At 41.3% G+C, this 27,009-nt stretch overlaps 1 protein-coding gene across 1 annotated transcript; it reads right to left on the bottom strand.

Annotated features, from left to right (window-relative positions):
* Positions 1-1,872: 1,872 nt before the first annotated feature.
* LOC122784831 lies at positions 1,873-14,551 on the bottom strand. Its single transcript, XM_044050198.1, has 2 exons — positions 14,071-14,551; positions 1,873-4,121 (listed from the first exon to the last, which is right to left on the bottom strand). Exon 2 carries the CDS (start codon positions 4,100-4,102, stop codon positions 2,669-2,671), a length of 1,434 nt encoding a protein of 477 aa, XP_043906133.1. The 5' UTR covers positions 4,103-4,121; positions 14,071-14,551; the 3' UTR covers positions 1,873-2,668.
* Positions 14,552-27,009: the final 12,458 nt, after the last annotated feature.

The following is a 27,009-nucleotide window of genomic DNA, read 5'->3' as shown; positions in this document are numbered from 1 at the left end:
AAAACCTTTAGCCTCTGTGTGTTTACGATGCATGTCAAAATAAAACGACAATGACCTAAAAGATTTTTCTTTTTCTTTTTTTTTTAGTGGTGAAGATGAAATGAGGTCGTATAAAAATAAATGAACAAAAAAATATCTGTATGATAAAACCTACAGTGGGCGGAGCCTGGGGATCAATTTGTAAAATTGTGTGTAATTTTTTCTTCGGTTGTATTTTTTTCATTTTTTACGACGAGTATTTATTTTTCTTTAAGTATGTATTGGATAATAAATAAATAAATAAATAAATGTACGTACATGTTCCGTTTTCCCCCTCGACGACAAACTTTGTTTATTTGAACGAGCTGAAGAAGAAAAAAATAATAATGAAATAAGAAGAGTGGGAAACGTCGGGTCGTTCAGATGATGCTCGTGTGTGTGTGTGTACATTTTTGAGAAGATTTCCATGATTAAAGTGATCGTAAAAACACAAACACTGAGAATAAACAGTGAAGATGATGATGGTGGTGATGTTGAAGATTTAAAATAAATAAATAAATACAGCGATCCAGGTGGATCTGCTGATCTCAGCAAAAACACTTTCTCCATTTATTTCCGTCACTTTGTTTTTTCGTGATTTATCTCTTTTATATATTGATATGTTCATTTCTGTGATTGTGTTTACTTTTTATTTACTTGTTTAGTTTTGATGTTGTGAAGTTGTTTCAGGTTAAAGGTTTTCAATGTAAGGCTGCAGGTGTCGTTTGAAAACACCACATTTTTACAAAACGTATCCATTTTATGTCCATTTTTGATTCTTTTCCTCTTATATTTAACCTTTTAGCTACTTTTAGTTTCTCTTGTTTGAAGTTAAATTGCTTTTAAATTTCTCATTCAATAATTTTTTTTTAATAACCTTTACAATTATTGTTTAATTTAAGCTTAATTATTCATACATGCAAAAAAATTGTTTTAGTATTTTTTGTATTTAAAGAAACTCGCTAAAAACCCACCTGCAGTACCTTCATGTCCCACCAGGGGGTCGTGGTCCACACACACTGGGAATCACGTGTGGATATACATTTTTCCGTGAGTATTTATTTATCAAGTATTCAATCAAGTATTGTTTTCCGTGGCTCTGTCCGTCTGTCTGTGCTTCCCCAATTGCACTTGCCACTATGACCAACAGGGGCCGCCAGAGGCTTGTTGCATGAATGGGGTGAAGTCTTGTTTATGTATTTATTCTGTTTATTGTTATTTTGTGATTCTACGCTGCTACATTTATTTTTTCATGTGTTAATAAGCATCGCTGTTTTTATTTAAAATTGTTTTGTTTTCTTTTATGTCTTTTTGTGTGTGTGTGTGTGTGTGTGTGGTTGCATGACTTTGCCATGTGTTCCACAAATGCTGCCAGCGTCTGGAACCAGAACTGAGACACGGACACACGGAAAAACATGGCCGCCATCAGTCGGGGGAAACGAGTCAAAACAGGTTTTAGCCACTGAACACGAAACCACACCTGATTTTAGTCTTTAGAGACACGTTACAGAAAAAAATGTTTTAACATCTTTATCTCACTGAAAAGGTTAGTTCAGTTTGCTCACTCTCACACACCAAACCAAACCCCATTGAGAAAATCGTGGTTTTAAGCTCACGGGCACAGGAGCTGCTGGACCGCCGCCGCCGCCTCGTTCGGTTAAGTCTGGGTGACTTAAATAAATGTGAATGAAGGAATTCAAAAGCAACTTAGAGGCGGAGGCAGCGATGGGGCGACAACTCTTGTGTGCCGTGACGTTAAATCGCTGATTTTGGGCTTTGGTGTGTTTTTTTTTTTTAACATCAGTGACTCCTTGTAACATTTTTGTAGCAGAATACAAGCAATAAAAAAATACATGCAATTTACTGTTTATGTCAAGTTTAAAAACAAATACATCAGTTGTGCGTTTGTGCGATACAGTATTTATGTTAATCTGTACAAAACAGAGTACAAAAGAGTACGAATATCTTTTATTACCATGTTTGTCAAAGTTAAATTAGCTCTTTTTAGTGTCATATTATTATTATTTAGAAAAAAAACCAAAAACATGTTGTTGTTTTTTTGCCCAAATAAAACCGATCACGCGTCACATTCACGGTGAATCCATTAATTACAGTTACAGTGTGGAGCAGTGACTCGGAGCCTCAGTAGGTGGCGCTCCTTCCTCTCACAAACCCGAGTGGACCAGAGACTGGAATTATCATCGTCATCAGACACTTCTTCTATAAATACACACACAGATATTATACATAGCTTCATACATGAAGGTATACGGGTGTCATATTTTACATATATATATATATACACATACATATATATATATATATATATATATATAGAAAGGAATATATTAATATCAAAGACGAACACATGCTTACATACTAATCAAAAATAACTTAGGTTATGAAAGATCATACAAAAAACAAAACAGTTTTAAAAGTAGAATCTCTATAAATGACAATTTTCTCTAAGATCTAGTGTTGAGGTCTTCTCGTTTGTTTGTTTATTAAAAGTCATGTGGGACAGAGGGGGAGGGTCCAGGGCCGAGGCGGGAATAACTTCCATCATTTTAAAGTGAAAGTGCACACAGTGAGATGTGACAGCTGCTCCGCTGTGAGTCACTTTCTACTTCATGCCTCCTCCTCCTCCCCCTCAGCCTCTCCCGGTTCTAGTCAGGACCTCCCTCCCCGGCACCTGATTGGCTCTGGACAGCAGCACGCAGACGCAGGACGAGTCGATGCGGATCCATCTCCACCCAGTTCTGTTGTTGGTGTCTTTGGTGAGCGCTCGCACAAACGACTGCTTGGCCTTGCACTCGCTCAGCCACTGTTTTTTGTCCACGCCAAAGCAGCCGGACCCGGCGAGGCCCATTCCCGGGGATCTCGGCGCCGCCGCCGCGCCAGAACCCCTCCCCCGGCTGGTGCCACTCTCCTGCTCGGCCTGGCGACAGCGGGTCTCGTAGAAGAACTGTTTGAGCGGTCCCGTCTGGGTCTGGATTTCCTCCAGGACGGTGACCTGCCGGCCGCGGGAGTCAATGGCGGACCTCTTGTCGGTGACCCAGACACTTTCCGACTCGCACACGGACTTCTCTCCTCGCCGTCGGTCCATCAAGTGCGAGCGCTTGTCCCGCCTAGCGGGGCGCGCGGCCTCGCTGGCGGTGACTCTGGAGGAGTCGGTCCAGCTCGGGGTCGTGCTCCTGTCAATCGCCCGATCCCCGTGACCCTCGATGTGTCCGTCCATGTCCTCCTGCTCCTCCCCGCCGCCGTCCTCCTCCAGCAGGCCGGACTCCAGCATGAGCAGCAGAGGCGGGTGTTCTGGAGGAGACAGCGAGGGCGAGAAGAGGACTCGTGGATGTGCGTCCAGAAACATCTCGTCTCCCAAGAGGCTGTCGAGTCCGGGGCCCAGACCCGGTCCTGCCTCCAGGGTCGCGCTCTCCTCAGCCCCTGGCATCTGCTCAGTCCCCGTCCTGATCGTTGATGTCTCTCGCAGCTGCTCTGAAGGAACAGTTGGTTCTGGTCCATGCGGAGCCTTTAGTGTTGCAACAGGACTGGCAGTGTTGTGGTTTTCTGCTGCAGAAACCTGCAAAGGTCTGCCCGTGGAGTCCTTCTTGTAAAAGTCCATGACGCCGGAGATCTCTTGCCTGCTGCTTCTGTCAGCTTTGTAGTCCTTTGGTGGAGAATTATCCTGGGAAATATCCTCGGTCCTGAGTGTTCGCCCGTCCAAACTGACGCCGCTTCTGCCGCCGCTGCCTGAGTTGCTTTTCGACCGGTAACTTCCTTGATTGTCCACTCTGAGCGTGGCGGTCTCTTCATGTACGGAGGATTTCACGTCGTCGTTGCGGTCGTGGAGGTCTCGTCTGTCGGGTTTCTGGCCGACGGCCGAGTCCGTCTGCGAGGCATTTCCGCGAGAATCGTAGTCCACGCGCGGAGCTGCGAGGCGCGCAGCCGGGTCCCGGCGGTCCTCTCTGCGGTCGTCGGAGCCAGGCTTTATCGTCGTCGTCGCAGCCGCAGCGATCCTGGACACGGGGTTGTGAGGGAAGGGCAGGGCCGAGGCAATCACCATGGCAACCAGGGGAAGCCAGTGCATCACTCCCAGGACGTATCAGCTGGCAGCGAAAAGAAAAAAAAAGACACAGAGGAATTAAAAGTTGCAGCTCGTACAGTTGAACCTCGTACCTCATTTAAAATGTAAACCGAGAGGTTTTACTAGTGACTCGCACTCTTTATGACCGCAGAGGTACGGCTTTAAAGTCTTGGCAGACATCGTGGAAAAACAGGACCCGGTGCAGTGAGGTCGACCCACTGCTTCTTCATGTGGGCCGAGTTTTGCACAACCTTCAAACGCCGGTGCATGTGAATCTTAACGGCCGAGGCACTCAAACACAAGAACCCAAGAATGTTTTTTGTTCTTTGTTTTTTAAAAAAAGAAGCTGTGGTTCAGTGGGTGAACCATAGCTCGTCGGCATTGCCAAGGTCTATTTCAGGTATTTAACATGAACACACCTGGGCTTTTTTAAAAGGTGGTGCCGGAACATGACATAATACATCTGTCACCGGGGACTGGAGGAGTTTTTACTACTGTAAATATTCAGCCTGCCGCAACCTGAACATCTAAACCATGTGCAACCAAAGAGGATTAGAGGCAGATTAAGTGGAGTGAATACAGCAGAGAAACAAGACGCGTATCCTGTTTTTTTTTAAAAAGTCACGGACAGTGCGCGTTTCCCTCGATATCACCAACAGCCCCAACCTCGATTATCCACCGACACCAACAGCGATATCAACCACGCAGCCATTTCAAAGACATACATCATTCATTCATCTTCTACCATGTTGCTCAGCTAATAAAAGTCTATGTCTATAATATCATCAGAATATTTTCACCATTTCACCTGTGGATTAAACACCATTTATTTTCTGGAAAATTTAGGTTTGAGTCACTTTGAAAGACCACTTGCTTTCCCCCGCACCAAACCCCATTGAGAAAATCTGTAATTATTTTTTATTTTTACGTCACAGCACACAGGAGTTGTCAACTTACTGCTGCCTCCGACAGGAAGTTCACGTGTGTTGTTTTTGTGAATTCGGCATCTAAAAATCCTTTGTTCTGATTGACCTCAGTGACACAAAGTGACCACATGTGGCAGCAGTAGACCAGCAGCGGACCAGCAGCTCCTGTGTCCCTGCGAGCTAAAATCACTGATTTACTCTATGGAGTTTGGTTGTGGGAGCGTGAGTGCTTCACAAACTTCAGTTTCCTTGTGAAATAAAGACGTGAAACATGTTTTTAAGATATTGCAGACCTTTAAGCAGGCATGGATTTTATTACGTCTCTTTTTCTTAAGAGGCACAAATGTGTTTTTAGTCACAGCAGCAGTGTTTTCACTGAGAGCTCAGGCTGACAATTATGTTAGAACTTTTTAAAGAACCTGAACTATCACTTTAAATTGTCCCCTCATCTTAAATGAGTGTACATGAACAGTAATTGATTATTGATGGACAAAAACACCTGTCTATAATCAAACAAAAATAATAATAAAAACATTATTTTTTGTTGTAGTTAACAAAACTAGAACTGAAATTAATATTATTAAAAAATATATATGACTCTATGTCCTTGGAGTAATTTTTAAGGGGTTTAACGCTCTTGAAATTTGGCATGGAGGTCACGTGTGGACGATAATGCCATATTGGCACAGTGCCCCTCCCCCCCAGGTGAAAACGTGGATGGAGCACGCCCAGATGTAGTTGCACCGAATTTCACAAAACTTGGTGGGTTTTTGAGCGATCGCTACAAAACTCCGCACTGGACATGTCGACATTATTTATATTTCTTTTGGGGGGTGGGGCCACAAAAGCCGCTACACAACTACTCGTATCGTGCGCCCCGATCCCCATTAGACACCCTTGAGAAATGGCAATTGGGCACCTTGCTCACAGGTACCCCAGCCCTTTTTGACCTGTCAGGATTTGAACTTGCAACCCTCTGGTTACATGCCAATTTCCCCTCTCCACTATGCCATTGAACATAATTTACTCCAGCAGATTTATTACTTATGGTGTGAATATATAAACGTTCTTCTTGGCCGTGTAGCGTCAACATAAGCCCCTCCCTGGTGCCAAGACACGTGTAAACACTTCTCAGGTGTATTTTTCAATGACAACATTATGAGTCAGTCGTGTGGAAGCGACGTTCACCTGTGACTAACTGCACAAATATTCCAGTCAACCATCAGCGTGCTTATTTGTCTGAAAGCAGGGAGGAGGTCACTTGGAGAGTGTTAAAATAGGTGGAATGATGAGAATGTGAGTGATGCAGCTTCACGAGGCTCCTCCTGGCAGCAGAACATGCAGGGCAAACAGGAGGAGGAGTGGATGTGTTTTTGTGTTTGTTTGCTCGTGGGGTTGTTCTGTCTGCACAGGTGTGTGTGTGTGTGTGTGTGTGTGGGAGCGCGACTGTGAATGAGCAACAAAACAAAACAAAACAAAAAGAATCCCTTCAGTGACTTCAGGGAGCCTGAGCCACACCCAGGACACGGTGAAGCCGCCGCCGCGAGAGCAACAAGGATTGGTCGACACATCCGTCACCTCGGGCGCTGACAGTGCCGGCTTGTCACGTAAATCACATCAAAGTCGGTGCCGAGCAGCTTAAAAAGGTAAAAAGCAGCTGCACAAGACGACCGTCACACGCAAACCACCAGGGGGCGTTACAGACACTTAAAACTGAACCTTTTTCATTTGAGGACAAAAATCAACATTTTCTTGAAGATGTTCAGGACTAAAAATAATCTCTTCATGTCAGATTAACCGCTGATGTAAATCATTGGGAGTTGCAGCGCTGTAAAGACACAGACGTACAGTAGTTTCTTGGTTTCGTCGCAGTTATCCCCAGTAATCTACACGAGTGTTCCCACTTAAAAGAAGAAAAAGACATTAAAGTAACAGAGACACACATGAGTGGACACTGTGATCGGACTCTCGGTCCCGCAGAAGTCCTGAGGTTCTACCGTAAAGACAAGTATATTTTCTGCTGTCCAGTGTCCATCCGTCCGTCTTCAACTGCTTTATCCTCCACATGAGAGTCACGCGGGGTCTCAGCTGGCATAGGGGCAAAGGGTGGGGGTCACACCTTGGACACCCAGTCCATAGTTTTTGAGTTTTCAGTCTAAGAGTTACAGTGATGAGACACTGGGTTAAATCCTTGTACCTTTAAAGGCGTAATCATTTTTCATGGATTGGAAACACCCCCCCTCCTCCAAAACGACTCTAAACGCTGTAGTACATATGCCAGGCCTGTATGGGGTGCTGTGATAAAGCTTTATTTACATTATAATGTGAAGAATTACTGAAACAGAGATAGAAGGAAAGGAAGCAAGGAAAGGAAGCAAGGACGAAAACCAAACAAACTCCAAACATAGCATTTTGGTTGTCTACAAAAAAAACCGCTATTTTTTGGGAAACCATTAGGGCGAGTTGTCTTTCAACAGGAAGGTTGTGGGTTCAATTCCTGGCTCTGCTCGTCTATGTGTCCTTGAGCAAAGACACTTAACCCCATGTTGCAGTGAGTGAATGAGTGAATGGGTGAAAACTGTTAGACTAGAAAAGCACTATATAAATACAGACTGATTTTATTTGGTAGTAACAAGTAACAAAGAGAGTTAGAGGAAATGTAGTGGAGTAAAAGTAAAAGTTGCTTGAAATACTAATAACTAAGTAAAATACAGTAACAAAGTATTTGTACTACATTACGGAGAAGAAGAGAAAGCCTTAAAGAGCACCTTAAAGCTGATTCTCACAAATTCTGTTCTAATTTGTGGTTCTAACATAATCAGGGGGGCCCCGTCTCAGCTTAAAGGCCCCCCAAGGCAAACCCACCCTGTTTAAACGACACAGTGTCGAGCTGAAGGGGAGGAGAAGGTGGTTTGAAAGGAGCCAGCTGTGGCGAGGAGGAGCAGGGCCAACGTCCAGGATGAAGAATGTGGAGGATCAGTGTTACCTGTGTGTGTGTGTGTGTGTGGCCCACGCTCTTAAGTGGTTTCTTTCTGCAGCAGCAGCAGCAGAAACAGCAGCAGCAGAAACAGCAGCACTTCTTCATCACCGCGCTCCATTTGCTACAATGACACGCATCATTTGAGCTCCCGGCCAGGCCAGACGAGGGCCACGCCGCCGCGGTTTCCTCCACCCGCTGAACCAAAGCCAAAAACATCCCAACACTGTCCCTCTCTTTTTAAAACATACAACAGGTTTTTAAAAACAAATAAAAACCTTAATCTTAATCTCCGTAACTTGACACATGGCTTCCACATGAGTCAAACACGGAAACCACAGGACACCGGCGCGTAAAAAAAATCCTTAAACTAACAGATTTAACTCGTCTACGTCATCGCTTATAATCTGAAGGTTTGGGATTTCTGTTCCGACATAAACATAAATCCTGTTCAAAATATACGAGTTACGAGTTCATCAGAACATCTGAAGTCATTACCACATCGTCTGGCAGAGGGCGCTGTGGGTGCGACTCTGAACATTGTGATAAAAAATACATAACTTCACTGAGGTGTGCAACATTTTCTGGAAAAGTGGTGCTTTTTATTTTAGTGAAATAAAAGTTTTTGTAACTTTCTGTTGTAATAGTTTTTATAATGGTGTTAACCTGTTTCAATCAATCATGTTTTTGCAACATTACAACATTTTGTAAATTTCTTGGTTGCATAAATAATATTTTTAAGTTTTATGTTTTTGCAAAAGTAAAATTTCTTTATAATGTTAGTAACATGTTTCCATCAATCATGTTTTTGTAACATTACATTATCTAACTTTTCGAGTAACATAAGTAAAATCATTTTTTAAAGCTTTTTTTTTCTTTTACATTTCAACATCTTGTAACGTTTTTTGGTTACATAACTGATATTTTTTTAATGTTAGCAACAAGTTTTGGCAACATCGCAACATTTTGTAACTTTCTGGTTGAACTAGTAATATTTTTTATAATGTCAGTAACATGTTTCCATCAATCATGTTTTTGTAACATTACACTATTTTGTAACATAAGTCATTTATTTTTACTTTATTTGGTTACGTATCTCATATTTTTCAACATTACATTGAGTAACTTTTTGCGTAATTTAAGTAAGATTTCTTGTAATGTTAATAATATGTTTTTGTTCCATTATTACACATTTCTTTTCTCTTCATTTGTACTGTCATTGGCTAAATCAAACTTGACGATATGATATCGTGTCACCTGTATCAGCTGTATCACTGAGTGACTGCACTGGTATTAAAGCATCAGAACAGGCCTGCAGGTTCAGATTCCCTGCTGTTTCACTTTCAGACCCACCGCTGTGCATCAAAACCTGCAACTTGTTCCAACTGTTCTGCGTAACTGTGCAACACACCGACATTCCCGAAGGATATCAGGAACATTTTTAAGTGACAGCTTGAAACTGATCTTCTTCACTTTGCTCTCAACTATTTTTCTTCTTCTTTTAAACAACCTCTGGTTTATTACTGCTTCTATTTGTTTAATGTATGACTTATTGTTCTTCTTCCCACTTAATACTTTTTTCCTTTTCTGCTTATTATACAAATATTAAACAAGCTGTTTATCTACTGTATATATGTTTGAACAGTCACATGTGTTATTAACCCTGCTTGTATTGTCACGCTGAATACTTGACGTGTTTTTAACTCAATGAAGAAGAGTTTGCCTACAGGGGCAAGAAAGTACCTACTATTATATATATTTAACTGTCACTAAAGACTTCATCTATACATTAGACGACTTTACGTCCAAATGGTTCTCTCCATACATTTTCTTTTGTTCATAGAACAGTCCAAAATTACATTACATTTACATTTAAATTAAAGCATATTATTTAAAACGTTATTTGATGTTTTGCTTGTTTAGTCGATTTAAAACCAATTATCTGCCCTTAAAATCTTCTTAATTGATTTTCTAACTCATTCTAAAAGCCTTGTTTTCCTTCTTCCTCAACAACGTTTTGAGGCTCTTGCTCTCGAACACAACACATAAAATAAAAACCATAAAATAAAAGTGTTTCTCAAGTTCAAGTCTGGCACCCAGGAAATAAATTGTTAGCACGCCAAGCGTCAATCCGAGTCTCGCTGCCCATCCAGGAACTTCAAAACTTCAAAATATCCACTTGACTTTGCAGAGTTGGATTATTGTCAGTCCAACAAAAGAAGCAAAGTCTGAATTTCACCATGTTTTTGTCACTATTGTCATATTCTTCTTCTTCTGTGTAACTGCTTCTTCTTTTATTTCCAGATATGAGCCAGGGGGCGAGGCCAACTCTGGTCCAAACTGAAGGTAGTTGCTCAACTCCCAATCACATTATCTGGCAAAAAATAGTCCAACTTTGGGAAATTCAACAATCGGACTAAAATCAGCACAGGGCATCAAATGATATTGTTTTTTCTGGAGCCAATATTGATACACATTATTACTAGTTATTGTGGCCAATAACTAATATTTGGAACAAATTTGCATTTACGGTAAAAATCTAAAGCCAAATTTTAAAGCCAACTACGACTACCACCACTACTACTACGACTACTACCTACTACTCCCTACTACCTACTACTATCTATGATCCCGATGACGTTTGCCAAGCGACTGAAAACATGTCAACAAACATTTTCTAGGAGCGATGGCTACGTAGGACTGGTGACTTTTGCCTAGCCTCACTGAGATTGCATCTCACTCAGGCTAAACGACAGCTGAATCAAAAGACAGCTGCTCTTTAGTGGCAGCTAGACGTAGCTTCTCTGACGTCATCGTGATAAGCCCGCCTCTAGCGTGCCATTTTTTTTAACTCACGTTTTTCAGAGATTCCGTAGTTGGCCAAAATGAAGCTCTTCCCAAACGTGTCTGCAGAGCGAGAAGACTTTTTCCTAGCCTCGCTAACTCGAGAGGCCGCATCTTGCCCAGGCTAAATGACAGCTGGAAGTAGGTTCTCTGACGTCGTCACATTAAGCCCGTGTCTAGTGCACTGTTTGGGATTGACTCCTTATTTTCTGAGATTCTGTGGTTGGCCAAAATGGGCGCTCTTCCCAGACATGTCTGCAAATTGCTGACGGAGTGAAATTGAGAGAAAGTGTTACATTGGAGCTTTACGTTTTCAAAATGGCGGTTATGGCTCAGTGGTTAGTTCAAAAACCTTAGTAGATCCCTTAAGTAAATTAGAAGACGTGGTCAAAACACTGTCGATACCGGGATCGAAAGACTCTCAAGAATGAAAGGCCACCTTTACACCTGGCATTAAACTGCGTTTTCTGTGATCGGATTGTAATCGGATAGCGCCTGACCATTAGGATAGTACGAGTGTAAATACACACGAGGATGGATTGTTATCCGATCTGCCAAACCACTTCGGGAGGTGGTCGGAGACGCATTCTGACCAGATTGAACAGCCAAGCGCCGTGTGTGATTGAATCCATTTGATTCTGAGACTTCGTCATAGGCTAAAACGTCGCTCTAGCCAGACTTGTCTGCAAAACACCTTAGCAGATCCCTTAATAGACCTAAGTAAATTAAAAGGTGTGTCAAAAGACTATGTCAGTCTGATATAGGGATCGAAAGACTCTCAAGACATACACACAAACAAAAAAGGTGCTCCCTGGTTTAACAATGGTGTGAAAGTACCATTTAAAGTTACACGCCACAGTTTTAAGAGTTTAATCCAGAGGATTAGCCGGTGTGAAGTGAAGTGAGGAAGGGATCAGGTGCAGACGGCCGACTATTCCAACGGGCAAAAGATCCTCCCAGAGGAAACAGACGCAGTAAAACAGCTCCACACCTGGCACTAGCTACCGCGCTATTAACCTGTTAACAAAGTAATCCCCTCCCTCATGTGTGGTTAATGTCACACACGTCCATCTGACAGATACATTAAAGCGTTTGTGTGTGTGTGTGCGTGAGACAGTTGGGACATGAAGGGCCCTTGGCCACAACGTCAGGTCCTAATCCCGCCTTCTTTGAAGTCCTGTAACCTCGAGAGTGAAGGAGGTAAGGAGATGTCTGGAGGCCAGATGACTGCAGGACGTCTTTTTTGTTTTTTTTGTACCTCATTTCATAACAGCTTGGGTTCTGACTAAGCTGTCGGAAATGCGCAAAATGAGTGTGATTATTAAGAGTGACAACGAGAACACCATGTGACAGGAAAACACACGGGACAGGTAAATGTTTGCGTTTCCTTCCTCTCATCCCTCCCTCCCTCCTGCTGTAAAAGCTTTGGCCTCACATGTGTTCGTTTACAATGCCCTGCTGTGCAAACAGCCCATTAATTCCAGCTCTGTGATCGTTTCGTACCACGTTCAGCCTGCAGGAACCAGCCTTCCTCCTCCTCCTCCTCCTCCACCTCCACCACAACCTTGGCTCTTATCTCACTAATCACTTCATCTCGCTTTCTCTTGCACACAAACACAAGCCGACCAAATGCACACACACCGCTCATATCACACGATTTGTCGATGACACGCTCGACAAATAATTTCATTATTTTCACTTCCACGTTTCTCTGTCGCCTGCAAATTATTATAAAAATGCTTAATAACATTTTGTAATTATTGATGAATCTGCTCATAGTTTTCCCAATTTGTTGATTAATTTAGCTCCAGCCAAAGGTTTAAGCATTGACTTGTTTTGACCACAAATAAAAACAAAGAAAACCAGAACATATTCAACTGGTTTATCAATTATCAAGTATTGATTGTCGCAGTCCAGATGTACACACACTAATATCAAATTAGACATGAAATGCGACTCGAGTTCTTGGCCGTCTCAGCTTCTTAAATGTGAACATTTTCTGGTTTATTTGCTCCATATAGCAAAAAAAACCTAAAAACATTCAAATTTAAGATTAATTTTGGTTCTTGGAAAACTAAACGAGATGTGTGATCATTTCCAGGTTTGGGAAACCGTTTTCCCTGACATTTTATGGACCAAACACCTACTAATGGAAAGATGAACTGATTGTGATAATAATCATTAGTTGCACTCGCTCAATAAAAAGGATAAAAGCCTCCCACAGTCGCTGGGGACTCATCTGTTGACAGTCTGCTATTAAAAGCCTTGGCTGCAGGTATGTTTTAAAAAGGCGACCTGTCTGATCTACCTGATAGCTCTCACCTCACCTGACTGACGGCCAATGAAAACATGATGTGAAATAGGCCACAACAACCACATCACTGCCAAGGAAAACGACATGACAGTGTGTGACTGGCGTGTTCTAAAAAGTTCACCTGGATCGTGTGATCACAGTGGAGAAGTTTTAATGGGATTCACACCACGGCTGCAGTAAATTATCCAATTTTAATCCATTACTGAGTTCATTTGGTAGCAGATTAACTGTTTGAAGAGGGATTTATATCAAAGTAAAAAGTATTTTTCTTACTTATTTCCTCCTCTGTTACAGTAAACTGAATATGTATTGGATCCTGAAGGAAAAATTTAAGCACATCATTATTTTTTGGGATTTACTTATTGTCATTTTAAGCACTTTAGATTAAACAATGTACACAAATTTGATTTGATTAACATTTTTACGAATTTAACTAAATGTGCATGTAAGCATGGAACAATATAATATATAATACATCAAGCTCAAAATGCTTTATATGCGAAATAATATGACGTAAATTTTTAATATATATATTATTAAAATGTAAACAGGCGGAACATTCTGTGATATAAATCAGCAGGACTGTATGTAGGAGAAAACCAATTGTAATTTGCCATATTCTGCACAATTATTCCATCACAATCAAATATTCTGGGTGCTTTCATGTTTTTTATAACCGCAATGTGCTTTAATGTCGCACATCGTGCCATTCGTAAATGTAAATACATATGTGAGGAGTTCAAAGACATAAATTATGACCTAAATAAACCTTACACGTTTTTCACTGGCTTTGTGTAACTGCTGCAGGCTGTTTAGTGAATAATTAGATGGATAAACATGTAAAAACATGTGTATTAGTGTGTACATGTTAGTAATAGTGCACGGTGTGTAGTTCGGGGCCTACATTTACCGTTTAGGTGAGATCCGGACCCCGCGTCCTTCCAGCTGACACCACATTGATTATAGAGTCCTGTCGCCAGTTGCTCAACTGGTTTAAACAAATTAACTCAAAAAACACTTTCTCACGCTCGCCACAGAACGTGTCACAGACATGGACTCGTCTCTTTAGCTCCGTGACATCGCATGAGTCCCTCCACGTTCACCAAAAAAAACGACGAAAAAGAAGTTAAATAAAAAGTAAAGTAAAATAAAAGCAAGCAAAAACGGTCTCCTGTCCTGTGAGCACTTCACGGACCAAACGGCCAAAAAGAAGGAAAAGACAAGGTCCAGACAGGTTTTTTAAAAATAAAAACGTGTCTTTAAACGTACAAATCCCATTTAGATATTACTCCTCCGTGTCGGGACAGGGAGGGGGGGACAAAGGTGTCTCGGTCCAAAATATGTGCGCGGAGAAGTGGAGAGGTGAAGAAGTTTGGCCAAATGTTTTAAGATCCTCAACTCCGCCTGAAACGCGTAAAAGTCGGATAAGCCGTGAAGTCAGCACTACTTCCAAGTGCAACGTCCGCTGGGGGTGTTTTCAAAATAAAAACCCTTTTGCCACAAGTCAGCACGGGTGGCGAGTAACGACTCCCAGCGGGGCTTTTATTTTTAAAGGCAAAAATGGCTAGATCCGGCGCAGTTACTCCTTCGCTCGCCCGCTCCCGCTAGCTTCACATGCTAACGACTCCGATTTCCCCGGGGAAGCGCAAAGAGAAGCTGCTGAATATTTGATTACCTCATGAGGTTAAGTATATTTAAAAACTACTACGACTACTACAGCAGCAGCAGCTTCACGTGTTTATTCAAATGTATTTTAACTCTTTAATTGTATATAAATGTAAAAAAGTTGTCCAATTAAAAAGTAAAAAATGTGCCCTAAAGTAGCTAGCTCGGCTTACACAGTATTAATATTGAAATAATGGTGCGTTTGTTTGTAGTTTGAAGTCACAAACCTACATGGGATTTTAAAATGGCCGACGCTGCTACTTTTACTGTTAAACTCTGTCGTATTTATTATGTGTTCGATTTTTATCCGTGAGCATGTTGCTTCGCAGTAGAGCTGAAACAATTACTCGATTAATCGATTATTAAATGAATCGTCAACCATTTTGATAATCGATGGATCCGTTTGAAGCTTTTTTCATGATTAAAACAAGATTGATTGATTGTTTCAGCTTCTTAAATGTGAATCTTTACTTAATTTCTTTGCTCCAGATCTCAAAGAAATCATCACCAGTGAATCATTTTGGTTTGTGGAGAAAACGAAGACCTCTGAGAACCTCTTTATTTCCAGGTTTGACAAACATTGATAACATTTTCTGATATTTTATGGACCAAACGATTACTCCATTAATCGAAAAAATAATCGAAAGATTAATCAAATATGAATATAAATGTGCACCAGTTTCTTCTTAGCGTTCCCCTTCTGTGGTTACTGTATTACAAAAATCAACTACCGCATTTCTTGCCCAGCTACACTTACTATGTATGGCCGCTTTTAGCCTAGCGGTCCTCAATTTTGCGCGTCAGTGTCAATACCGTGCTGATTTCCTTGCTGTAATTTGTTGTGTTCGTGGCTACTGTGATCTAATCATTGACATGTGGAAATAACAAAAAATGCGCGTGTATTATTGCATTGTATTTCACGCCACGTGTGACATTTCTCACGCTGAGAAGTGATAAAACTCATCGCACATAAATTAGTAATCTGTGAATCGATGATGCGAAGGCAAATTGCTATGCTTAGTTTATTCATACAGCTGTCTTCAATTAGCAACCTATCAGCCAATCAGAAAATAGATAGCATTTCTTGTTGCTGGGGAAAGTCTGAAAATAGGTTCACGCTTTCAAGTACTTGTTCCACGAAGGCGCAGGAACGCACATGAATGCTGTGAATGCGTGCACAGGTTTTGAGTGAAAGAGCGCGCTCAATGAGCAAGTTCTTCTGCCCCTTTTTCCCAAGATAACTTTCTTTTTCTGTGTCTGGCAGTTATTCAAACGTTTAGGAATTATGGTACTGAGAAGCTGACGTCACAAACGTGTGATTGGAAGGTCGTTCCGCAGAAGCTGTGAGGGACTGCCGTAATGACAAGTAAGTGGGGCGCAAAGCTATATTTCTCTGCTTTCCGGTGTCCATCCATCCATCTTCTATCAGGGTCACACCCTGGACAGATCGCCAGTCCATAGTTTTTGAATTTTCTATTCTATTCTAGATTTTACAAACGGTCTAGGAGTTACGGTAATGAGAAGTACACATGGTAACAGAAGGGTTAAATATGACCATTTTCGTGTTCCTTTGCTCCATAAAACAGAAACAAGTCTTCAAAACAAAACAAAACAATTTTAGTTTTTGGACAAAAGAAGACATCGTCATTTCCAGGTTTTGGAAACACCAGCTGATCTAAAAACTCTAATGATGAGGGTTAGTTAGATCATAGTTTGATAATTTCTGGGATTTCTCCAAATAAAACTATCAAGTACCAAAATAAAAGTACTACGGAATCAGTGAAGAATTTGTCTCCACGAATGATCAAATCTTGTTAAATCCATAAAGACTGAGTGAGTGATGCTCGTTCTGCTTTACACTGAGGACAAGTCGGAGCAGACTTTGTGGGTCTGACATGCAAACCCTGTTTTTTTTTTTAATTTGTTTAGAATTTTTCCTTTCATCGCCACCCCACACTTCCCAAGAAACCAATGTGATTAATTACCTGCAACATATTGTTGGCACGGCTCCACGTATCTGTGACGCTATGGTCTGGTAACAGCGCTAATTATTACAAACAAGCTGTAGTGAAGCAGGATGTTTCGTGATTTGTCCGGTGTCTTAGTCTGCAAGTGCAAGGGTGCAACTTAATCCTGTTTGGCACAATCAACCAGGAGGATGTCACTGTGGGTTTTAATGCCAAATCAGGGTCCGCTTTCAGACAGATCGCTTCCTGTTTGCTTGTGCCAGATATTTTCGGTGTGCGCTCACTTTCCTGGCTATTTGGCAGATAAGGTAAGGTGTTTTTGTACAAGGGCCCTTTAACGGGATGATTTGGATGACCTCACTGGCTGTGATGTCTATTCTACACTGAAGGGACACATTACACTGTATGTTTAACTAATGGCTGTTTGAACATCCACAGAATGGATTACAAACACTGAAAATATTCATTCAAACTAGGAACAGGCTAAATAAACCTTCCGTACCTTCTTATTTAAATTTACAGAGCATTATATCCATACCCATGTGTTATTACTTTATCCCCAAACGACCCCATATGTTAAACTACAAGTGTAGCAATAATGGCCATTTTATGGATTATTTAACGTTACGGATCACTGTAGTTCTTGGTGCTGTGAATGTTAAAGAAAAAAGAAAGACTTGTTTTTTTTCCCCACTTAACAAATAGCTCATCACATAAAATCAACCCCAGCTAAACTCTACGATAACTTGACTGTATGTTTGTTGCTTCCTCTTTTTGTTAGGCAACATTTTTCGGCAACCAGGTAACTGAAGTTTGCGTCGATTTGCAAACCAGACACTCCCACACCAAAGCCCACAGAGAAAATTGCGAATTTACATCGCAACATACAGGAGTTGTTGATCCACTGCTGCCTCTATCAGTAACTGACTTTGGTATTTGAAATCCGTTTGTTTACATTTACCTCTGAGGTACAAATATCCGGAGAGAGGCATCAGTATACTGGCAGCTGCTGAGTCCCTGGAAGCTTAAAACGTCAATTTTCTCTGTGGGCGTTGGTGTAAGGAAGGTGGTTTGACCAGGCAACACAGAAAAGTGCCTTTAATGGTGTTAGAATTTGACATTTATTGGTGAAGTGGGGAGAATATATGTAGCCTCCATTTAGCATCAAAACTCACAAACGCTGCCTTCCATTTACGTTGGAAATCAGAACTGGGAGACGTCAATCCCAGTTCCTGGCGTTCCAGTTGACAAGTCAGAAACGCAAACATGTCTGGTAGTACATAAAAATTAAACATTACTATGTGTGCGACAAAGAAATTACGAAAGAAGTGCTATTAACGATAAAAGTAGGGCTTTAGTTTGGGGAGTAATTCACAAGGACAATTCATAACATTTAATATCCAACAAATTCTACACACTGGACCTTTAAGTGTCAGCTCTATGGTGTCAGTATGTCTTAAACCAACCCGAACTATCCCTTTTACACTAATGTGTGTTTATTGTTTATATATATACACAGGAAACCGAGAACCACTTGCAAAAAGAGAAAATATTTATTGGCGCTGCAGGCGGAGACAATTATTGGTTTTTGGTGCAGGTCCAAGTTTCTCGTAATACTGCCACCCAGAGTATTTTTTTTATTGGATTTTTGACATTCTACTGTACTTTACTGACGGGGGCAAAATACCTAAACCAAAAAAAAAAAAAACACTGGCATATTTCCCATGACTGTGTATCGTGTGTGTGTTGATGCACGTCCATCCATAGCTTTTAACCTGTGAGGGTCGTGGTATGAACCGGATGAGAGACGCTCTCATTCAGACCCTTCGGGGAGTTTTTTTGTTTTTAAACCCCTGTGATGGTTTAAGTAACCTGCGTGTCTTGGAATGTTTGAAAGAAATTGGAGAAGTGGGAGAAAATCAGGCTCGTGGAGAACATGCCAACTCCGAAAATGGTCCAGCACGTTCAAACCTGTGAAGCAGCAGTGTTAATGTTTTCTTCTCTTTCTTTTTGTTTATATGTATATATGAGGGCTGCAACTACCGATTATTCACAAAATGGATTCATCGAGGTCTTGTTTGGGGCGTGAAATGTCAGAAAAATGCTGATCGGTGTTTGTCAAACCAGGAAATTATGAGGTTTTTGTCCACAAACCAAAATGATTCAGTTTGATGATTTCTTTGTTTATATGGAGCATGAAACCAGAAAATATTCACAATTATGAAGCTGAAAATTCACACACATGATTACCGAAATAGTTGCCAAATTAATTAGTGATCGATTAATAATCGCAGATACTCCATCTTACAAAGTAAGCACATTTAAAAGAGGATGAATATAATATATTGATTATTAATCAAACAACTAATCAATTAATCAATTAATTAACACATTTTCAACATGATGATGTTGTTTAATAAGTACTTTCTTCCCTAAAATGCAGAAAAATATTTTATTAAATAAACTGTAACTTTATTTTGTTAAATATAAATATCTTAAATATATATACCTTAAAAATAAATAAGACCACCGTTTAACCGACGCTCTCGCTCTCTCTCTCACACACACACACACATACACACGCACTGCAACAGACCTTCCAAATCAGCAGAAGCTGTGGGGTACAACTTCAACGAGGTCCAGGTCCCAAATCCAAAAACACTCAAATCAAACTTCAGTAGCAGAATAAATATCAATAAAACACATGTAGCTGGCAATGCAATAATCCAATAATAATCGATAAATTGGTGCAGCCTTACCAAAAGAAATGCCTATAAATTCCTACATTTACAGTTTTCCTGCATCTCTTTTTCAATGTTCAATAACGCTTAGAAACAGACAACATAACAAGGAACCTATTCATGTATTTGGCCACTGAATGTGTCCAGGTTTCCGTGGTTTGTTCTGTGATTTAATGACTTGTGACGATGTCACCTGTGGGTAAAAGTGTGGGATTTAAACTTTTGAACCTTGTCTTAACTCGCCCTTGAACGCACTCAGATGTTTCACATGTTTAACTTTGATCCGTGTTCACAGTCAAATGCTGATTTGTTATGATGGTTCAATGATTCAATTATGATAGTAAATTTTTTCTGATTACAGTACGTAGGTTGGGCTGGGTGACAAGAGGCTCGTCTGATAAAATCTATCATAAGAATATGTTACAGAGCCTTTTCTCACTGGAACGTGAAGGTCGCACTCGCTCACACCAAACTCCATAGAGAAAATCAGTGATTTTTACATCACAACAAACAGGAGTTGTCGATCCACTGCTGCCTCCGTCAGTACGTTCAAATGTCTTATTCTGTGAGTTTGGGTTTGAAAATCCTTCATTCAGATTTACCTCAGTGACACAAAGTGACCACAAGAGGCAGCAGTCGACCGGCAGCTCCTGTGTCCCCGTGAGCAACGATCACTGATTTTCTCTATGGGCTTTGGTGTGGGAGAGTGAGAAGTTTGCAAACTTCACTTTCTAGACCAAGTATAAATGCGGGCTAAACAGGTGGACATATTCCTTAAGCCTTTTGTTAAGAGCCTAACATCTCCGTTTGTGTCTCAGGCTGAAACCCTGATTTTTATCCCCTGTACAGTTGAAAGGGTGGAAACAGGAGACGGTGACTGGCTGCTCTGTCCGTCCACTCACAGGTCCTTTAGGAGGAGAAACTCGGCTAAAGGCCCGGACGAGACACAATGGGCGTCTATGACACACACAGGCCGACAGACAGTTCAACGGGTCCTTGGAGCAGATAAGTCGTCCCCACACAGACCAGACTGAGGGTTCAGTGCTATTGACCCAACGAGAAAGCACAACCACTGAGCCTCACCACCTTGAATGGCCTTGTTGAAAGAGAGAAGCCATAAATTGGCGGATGAGCAGTGAGGGGAGACTCTGCCTCCCCCCCGTCCCTGTCTGCCACCTCCCTCTCTCCCCACTCTCTCACATGCGATCTCTTTCTTCCCTTTACCAAGTCGTGGTTTCCATCTCACCAAAACCCCTTTTTCCCCCCTGAATGTTTAAAAAGATGAAAGGATAAGGAGAAGAATGGAGACAAAAGAGGGGAGGTTTGTGTTACAACCCTGCCCCTGAGAGACTGCTCATGAAAGAGTTTGGGGATGGGAGAGAAGATAGGGACCGAGAGAGGAGAGAAGACACGGAAACAGAGCAGGGGGTCATGAAAAGAGGGGTTTTTCAAACGCTAAACGGGTCACTTCTGCACAGACAGGTGGACTAAAGTGCCGTCTTCACTGAGGGACGGAGACATTTAACACTGTCAGTGCCCACATTTACCTGCACTCGTCTCCAAAAAAACCACGCACACGCTGTCATTCCCAATTGTTTTTCAAATTACAGTAGCAGCAGAAGAATTATACTTCGCAGAATCCTCTGCCTGATTCTATTTACCATAAATGTTTCCAACACACACACACACAGAAGTCTCCCTCGCGGCATTCCTCCCTCTCGGCATTTAGTGTCAGTCACTTGGAATCCTGTCAACCCTCCCACCTTTCTCTCTACCTCTCGCGTCTTTGTCTGAACTTGTCCTGCGTGCACTTAGATATTTCCGCCTGAGGGAGCATCGGTGAGAGTTCGACTGAGCCGGGAGAACAGAGAGCAGGAGAAAGTTGTTAGATGAGCGGCGGCGGCGGCGGCAGCGGCCAAGACGAGAGTGGCGGTCAAATAAAGACGACGATTGAGGGGGCAGGGACGCAGCAAAACGCCGGCTTTCACAGCCTGTTGACCTCTTGCTCTCTCTCCACCACACACACACACATCAGATGTCGTGCTGCAATCACTGTCACAGTCACATTAAAAGATTTTCTAAATCCTTGCGTCACTAAAAAGTTGAGTCACTGTCAGCGAGCACAAACATTCTCTTTAGGGATTTGTCTTTTCTTTCTTTTCTTTTTTTCCTTGCATGGCCCGCACAGATTTCCAGGACAATTATTTAAGCCGCATAAAAGAAAAGAAAAATTGTTGTAAGGCACCACCTTGCTTTGTACATGTGGAATTTTTCAAAAGCCTTCTGGCAAAAAAAAATATCTCACTCACTCGCTGTGTGTCAAATACTGTGATATCACCTTTACTCTGTCCAACTCTCTGGATCCTGACGTCTCATATTGCGATTTATAAAAAAACACTGATGTGTTTCCAGATGTCTGTTACCTCCGACCTCCGCTGATGAAATCTTTCCCACACCCTGAACCATCATCATCATCATCATCATCATCATCTCACATCAACGTTTGGACATCCTCCTTCATCTGAAACACGGATCAGAGCGTAATTGGGAGGTAGCTATTACTGCAATTATTGCAAATAGCTGAGCTGAGCGGAGCTGTCACGCTGTGGCTGTCTGTCTGTCTGTCTGTCCGTCCACAGCAGAGCCACCGAGTCAGGGCGTCAATTACCGAGCCATGACCTCCCCCGAGGTGCCTGCCGTCACCCCTTCATCATCATCCTCACACACTCTCTCACTTTCTCCACCTGGTTTGTTTTACATTTTCATCATTCACCTCTTCCTCTGCCTCCAAAAAACCCCAAAACCCCCTCACCGTTCTCCAGTGAAAGCTATTGCCCACACAGACAGAGTCGGGTTTCCATGACTTCAGAGGACAGTTACATTGACTTTTCCACTTTTCCACCTTTAGGTTTAGGTTGGTTTTCCACTACAAAGTAGTATCTACTCAACGTGGGGCGGAGTCATCACTGCACGGCTGCATGAAATGAAACTGCCGTCACTTGTGTGTCACTACACGCGACACACAAACAAGTGACTGGTGACTTGTAAAGCAGTTGTTTTCTGTGGAACTGAATCATTAGAATCAGTCAATTAAAAATATGTACATACACCAGACTCCTTGATTTTAGACATTTCCCTGGTAATTGTTGGAAATTAATTCACATTTTTAGGATTGTTAAGTCTTTTTAACCAATCTACAGATCAGCATGGTTCAGCCTTGATTCTTGTGTCAGACGTCTCTTCCTGTGACGGCACTCACCAATTGGTGGCCGGCAGTCTGGCGATGTCATGCATAGTATCGCCTCAGCTGATCCTACCAGAGGTAAAAAAGTACCTGATACTAGGTACTATTCTAGTGGAAACTCAATGAAAAGTAATGCGTAGTCACCTAAGCCTGTTTCCGTGTGGACGTTGTGACCTAAGACGTTGTCATCAAAGCACTCATTTATCCTAATGGACAACGTCCAGGAGCAGGAAAACAGAAAGAATTCTGAAAGGGGTGTCACGATGCGTCCCAGATGCCAAATCTCTTTCTAATTAATTTCTTTAAGGCCCATTTATACTCTATTTGCAATAGTCCAATCAGTCAGAAAAAAGTAAGATTGCTCGGAATTACATGCACCTCTGTGATGTTGATGTGACGGCAGATTCAGTTGTGGTTGCACAACAAGTTTGTAGGTCAATGAGCATCTAGTCTGGTAGTCTGGTCAGGGAGGGGCCAGTCAAGTGGAAAAAAAAGTACATTTTTTGGCGAAAAAGCAACCTTCAGATGCCAAATCTGTGATCTGGATTAGATTAGATCAGCATGATATATTACAGTTTTGCCCATTATTAAAGATAGGGATTTTTTGAGAATTTAAAACTTTTGTGACATCAGTGGATCAATTCTTACCAAACTTAAATGGGAACATACTGCATAAAAATCTGATTGATTTGTGAGAGAAAGCCTGTAATAACACGTTATAACGTGATGTTAATGACGTGGGCCCCATGTTTGAGACCTCTGGTGTTGACAGATTTTGGTCCCCACAACATGAGTAATACCTGTAACTCTCACACACACACACACTGAGGTGTATAATGTGCATATGTTTCCAATTTCAGGCGTAATGCTCTTTTCTCTGCAATCTGACCCAATTAGGCGACGCCTCCTGGAAAACGCAGCCACGGCAGCAACAGCCGCCAGCCGTGGTGGCAAAGAGCTGAGGGGGGCCAGGGTCAAAGGTGAGTTAAGACTCTCTGATGGACGTGTCACCTCCTGTCCTGTCCGTATGTCCGCCTGAGACAGACACAGGTGTAGCAGAAGCTACACCTCGAGCCTGAAATGTAATTTCACAGCTTATTAAAAAGGGTCAGGGAGAATGAGTGACGGGGTCTGGACACACACACACACACACACACTTGTTAAGTATACACACACATATATATACACACATGCCTGGCTTGTACTGACACACAGCAGCAGCTCTGACAAACAAACAACACATGCGTCTACAAGTCCTTCCTGCGTGAAAACTGAAATTAGCGTATGGAATGTTAACCTTCGGGAAAACGGTTTGGGCGGGAGAGAGAGGGAGAGAGCGAGAGAGAGAATATTGTGAGCATCTGAGCTGCAAAGCCCTCATTAGTGAAGGACTCACTTTGGTAATTCTGTTTAATGTCTAATGAGGAACAGGTTTGAATGGGTGCAGAATGCAGACTGGCGCTGCGCTGTGTTTGCGTCTCCTGGCAGTCTGCCTCCCTCACTCTCTCTGTGTGTGTGTGTGTGTATATGTTTAGATTCTTATTCTTATTACGTGTCGGTGTGTGATTGTCAAGTTTGTGAAACGGACTCAGACTCACACACACTCACACACTGTGCTCGTCGTCTTGTTTCAGTCGCCTGCACCGCCATCCCCGCCATCCCCACCTCTCCTCTTACACCACCTCTCCCCCCCACACTCTCTATCCTTATCTGTCCCTCCTCAGTCTCAGTGTCTCCTTACAGGACTCTGTCCACCCATACTAGCCGTCACTCTGTCCGGATGTGTCCGGATTAGACTGGCAGCCTATATATGTGTGTGATCTGTTTACAGTCACGTCTTCCTTCCTTCCTTCCTTACACACCTCCACGTTTGTTTGTTGTTTGCACTCATCCACTGTCCTGTTTGTCCAAAATCTATTTATAATTCCAAAATCTACCTATAATTCCAAAATCTACTCATAATTCCAAAATCTTCCAAAATCTACTCATAATTCCAAAATCTACCTATAATTCCAAAATCTACTCATAATTCCAAAATCTTCTTATAAATCAGAAGAAGATTTTGGAACTGACGAATCAGTGTCCAGCAGTCTGTTAAAGTCACATTTTACTATGGGCTCAGGTCACTTGGAACCTTGCAGGAATAGTATAGTAGAAAGTATAGTAGAAAAGCAGCATTGGTGCCTAATCCTAATTTAAATCCAACTGTAACCCTAGCCCTAAAACCAGGTCTGAAACAGACAAAGTGTCTCTGCAAGGTCAAAATGTCCTCACAAAGATATAAATACATGTACACACAGACAGACAGACGGAGTCCCAGAGGAGAGACAGATGGAGAGGGGCAGGACGTGAACAGGGGTTTGTACGATGGGGCCGGTGCCTCCATTGTGCAGCAGGTGAACTGTAAGTCTATCCTCTGCTAATTGCAGGAGCAGTTCAAACACAAAGTCTGCCTCTGAAATACAATCGTGCTGGGTGTTGTACAGTGAGTAAAGTTTACAATGTGCTACATCCACCACCCCCTCTCCCCCCTCCCTCCCTCCGTCCTCCTCTGTCAAAGAAAAAGGGACAAAACGTGGTTTATGGAGTGCGACGTGAGGGCGACGAGCATGGAATTAGATTTGTGTCAACAACACTTTATGAATCGAGCAAAACAAAAATCAAAATACACAAATTAAAATATCGATTTAATCGTTCCAAAATGTTGTTTTTTATTCATTTGAAAATACACTTTTTGATTTAATGTTTGCTGCGACTCATTTGTGTACTTCCGGTCCATTGAGCTGTTGTCCAACACATAATAAATAAATAAATTACAATATTTTTGAACGATTAAATTGATATTTTATTTGCAATTTGTGTATTTTTGATTTTGTATTTCATTTTTGTTTTAGTTAGTACATTTTGGAATTATAAGTATATTTTGGAACTATTCGTATATTTTGGAATTATAAATAGATTTTGGAACTATAAGTAGATTTTGGAATTCTAAGTAGATTTTGGAACTATTAGTATATTTTGAAATTATAAGTTGATTTTGGAACTATAAGTAGATTTTGGAATTATAAGTAGATTCTGAAATTATAAGTAGATTTTGGAACTGTTAGTATATTTTGGAATTATAAATAGATTTTGGAACTACAAGTAGATTTTGGAATTATTAGTATATTTTGAAATTCTAAGTAGATTTTGGAACTATTAGTATATTTTGAAATTATAAGTAGATTTTGGAATTATAAGTAGATTTTGGAACTATTAGTATATTTTGAAATTATAAGTAGATTTTGGAACTATAAGTAGATTTTGGAATTATAAGTAGATTTGGAATTATAAGTAGATTTTGGAACTATTAGTATATTTTGAAATGAAATTATAAGTAGATTTTGGAACTGTAAGTAGATTTTGGAATTATAAAGAGATTTTGGAATTGTAAGTAGAATTTGGAATTATAATTATAAGTAGATTTTGGAATTATAAATAGATTTTGGAAGTTCCAAAGCGTCTTCAGATTATTGGGATTATGTTTGCGTGTTTCCCAGGAAAAAGTTTCTACGTCAGGACCAAAGTCGTTACGTTGTCATGAACATGATAAGTGGTGGTGTCAGTGTAGTATCATGACAAACCTGAACTCCTCAACTTCGGTATCACTATCTATCTGCTGTCGTTCTGTTTATGTACAGTGTGTGCGTGTGTGTATGTGTGTGCAGTATGTAGCGGCAGCTCCACCCATGTTTCCCTCTGAGACCTCACAGGCCGACGTGATATTGATATGTGTCAAAATATCCTCAGGGGAAGATGCTGTACTATACTGTACACGTCCATTCACTCAGTGCAGAGCCATAGCGCCCTCCTGTGGAAGGGAGGATAATGCCGAACACCTCCACCACTGTACTTAAGTATCAAAAGTCATTGTCTGATATAAAATGAACTTGAATTTTAGACGTTAAGTATACAAAAAAGTGTTATCGCCTAAAAGAAAAAGTTGCTAGAAATATAAATAACAAAGTACAGATACATGAATTTTCTATTTAAGTGCAGTAACAAAGTATTTGTACTTTGTTACATTACAACACTGTCGTGAAACCATGTCTCACGTGTCGTCTGAACAGTGAAATTAAATTCATAGCAAATTTGGTTGAGTTTTTAATCATTTTTAATTGTAAAATTGAAGATTGGCTTCAATTATAGATAAACCCAAATCGGTCGAACTCTTCAAGTGCGGGAGGGAGGGA

Source organism: Solea senegalensis, linkage group LG19 (genome assembly GCF_019176455.1).
Source record: "Solea senegalensis isolate Sse05_10M linkage group LG19, IFAPA_SoseM_1, whole genome shotgun sequence".
Classification (NCBI taxonomy): Eukaryota; Metazoa; Chordata; class Actinopteri; order Pleuronectiformes; family Soleidae; genus Solea; species Solea senegalensis.
This window is presented reverse-complemented; position numbering and strand designations above follow the sequence as displayed.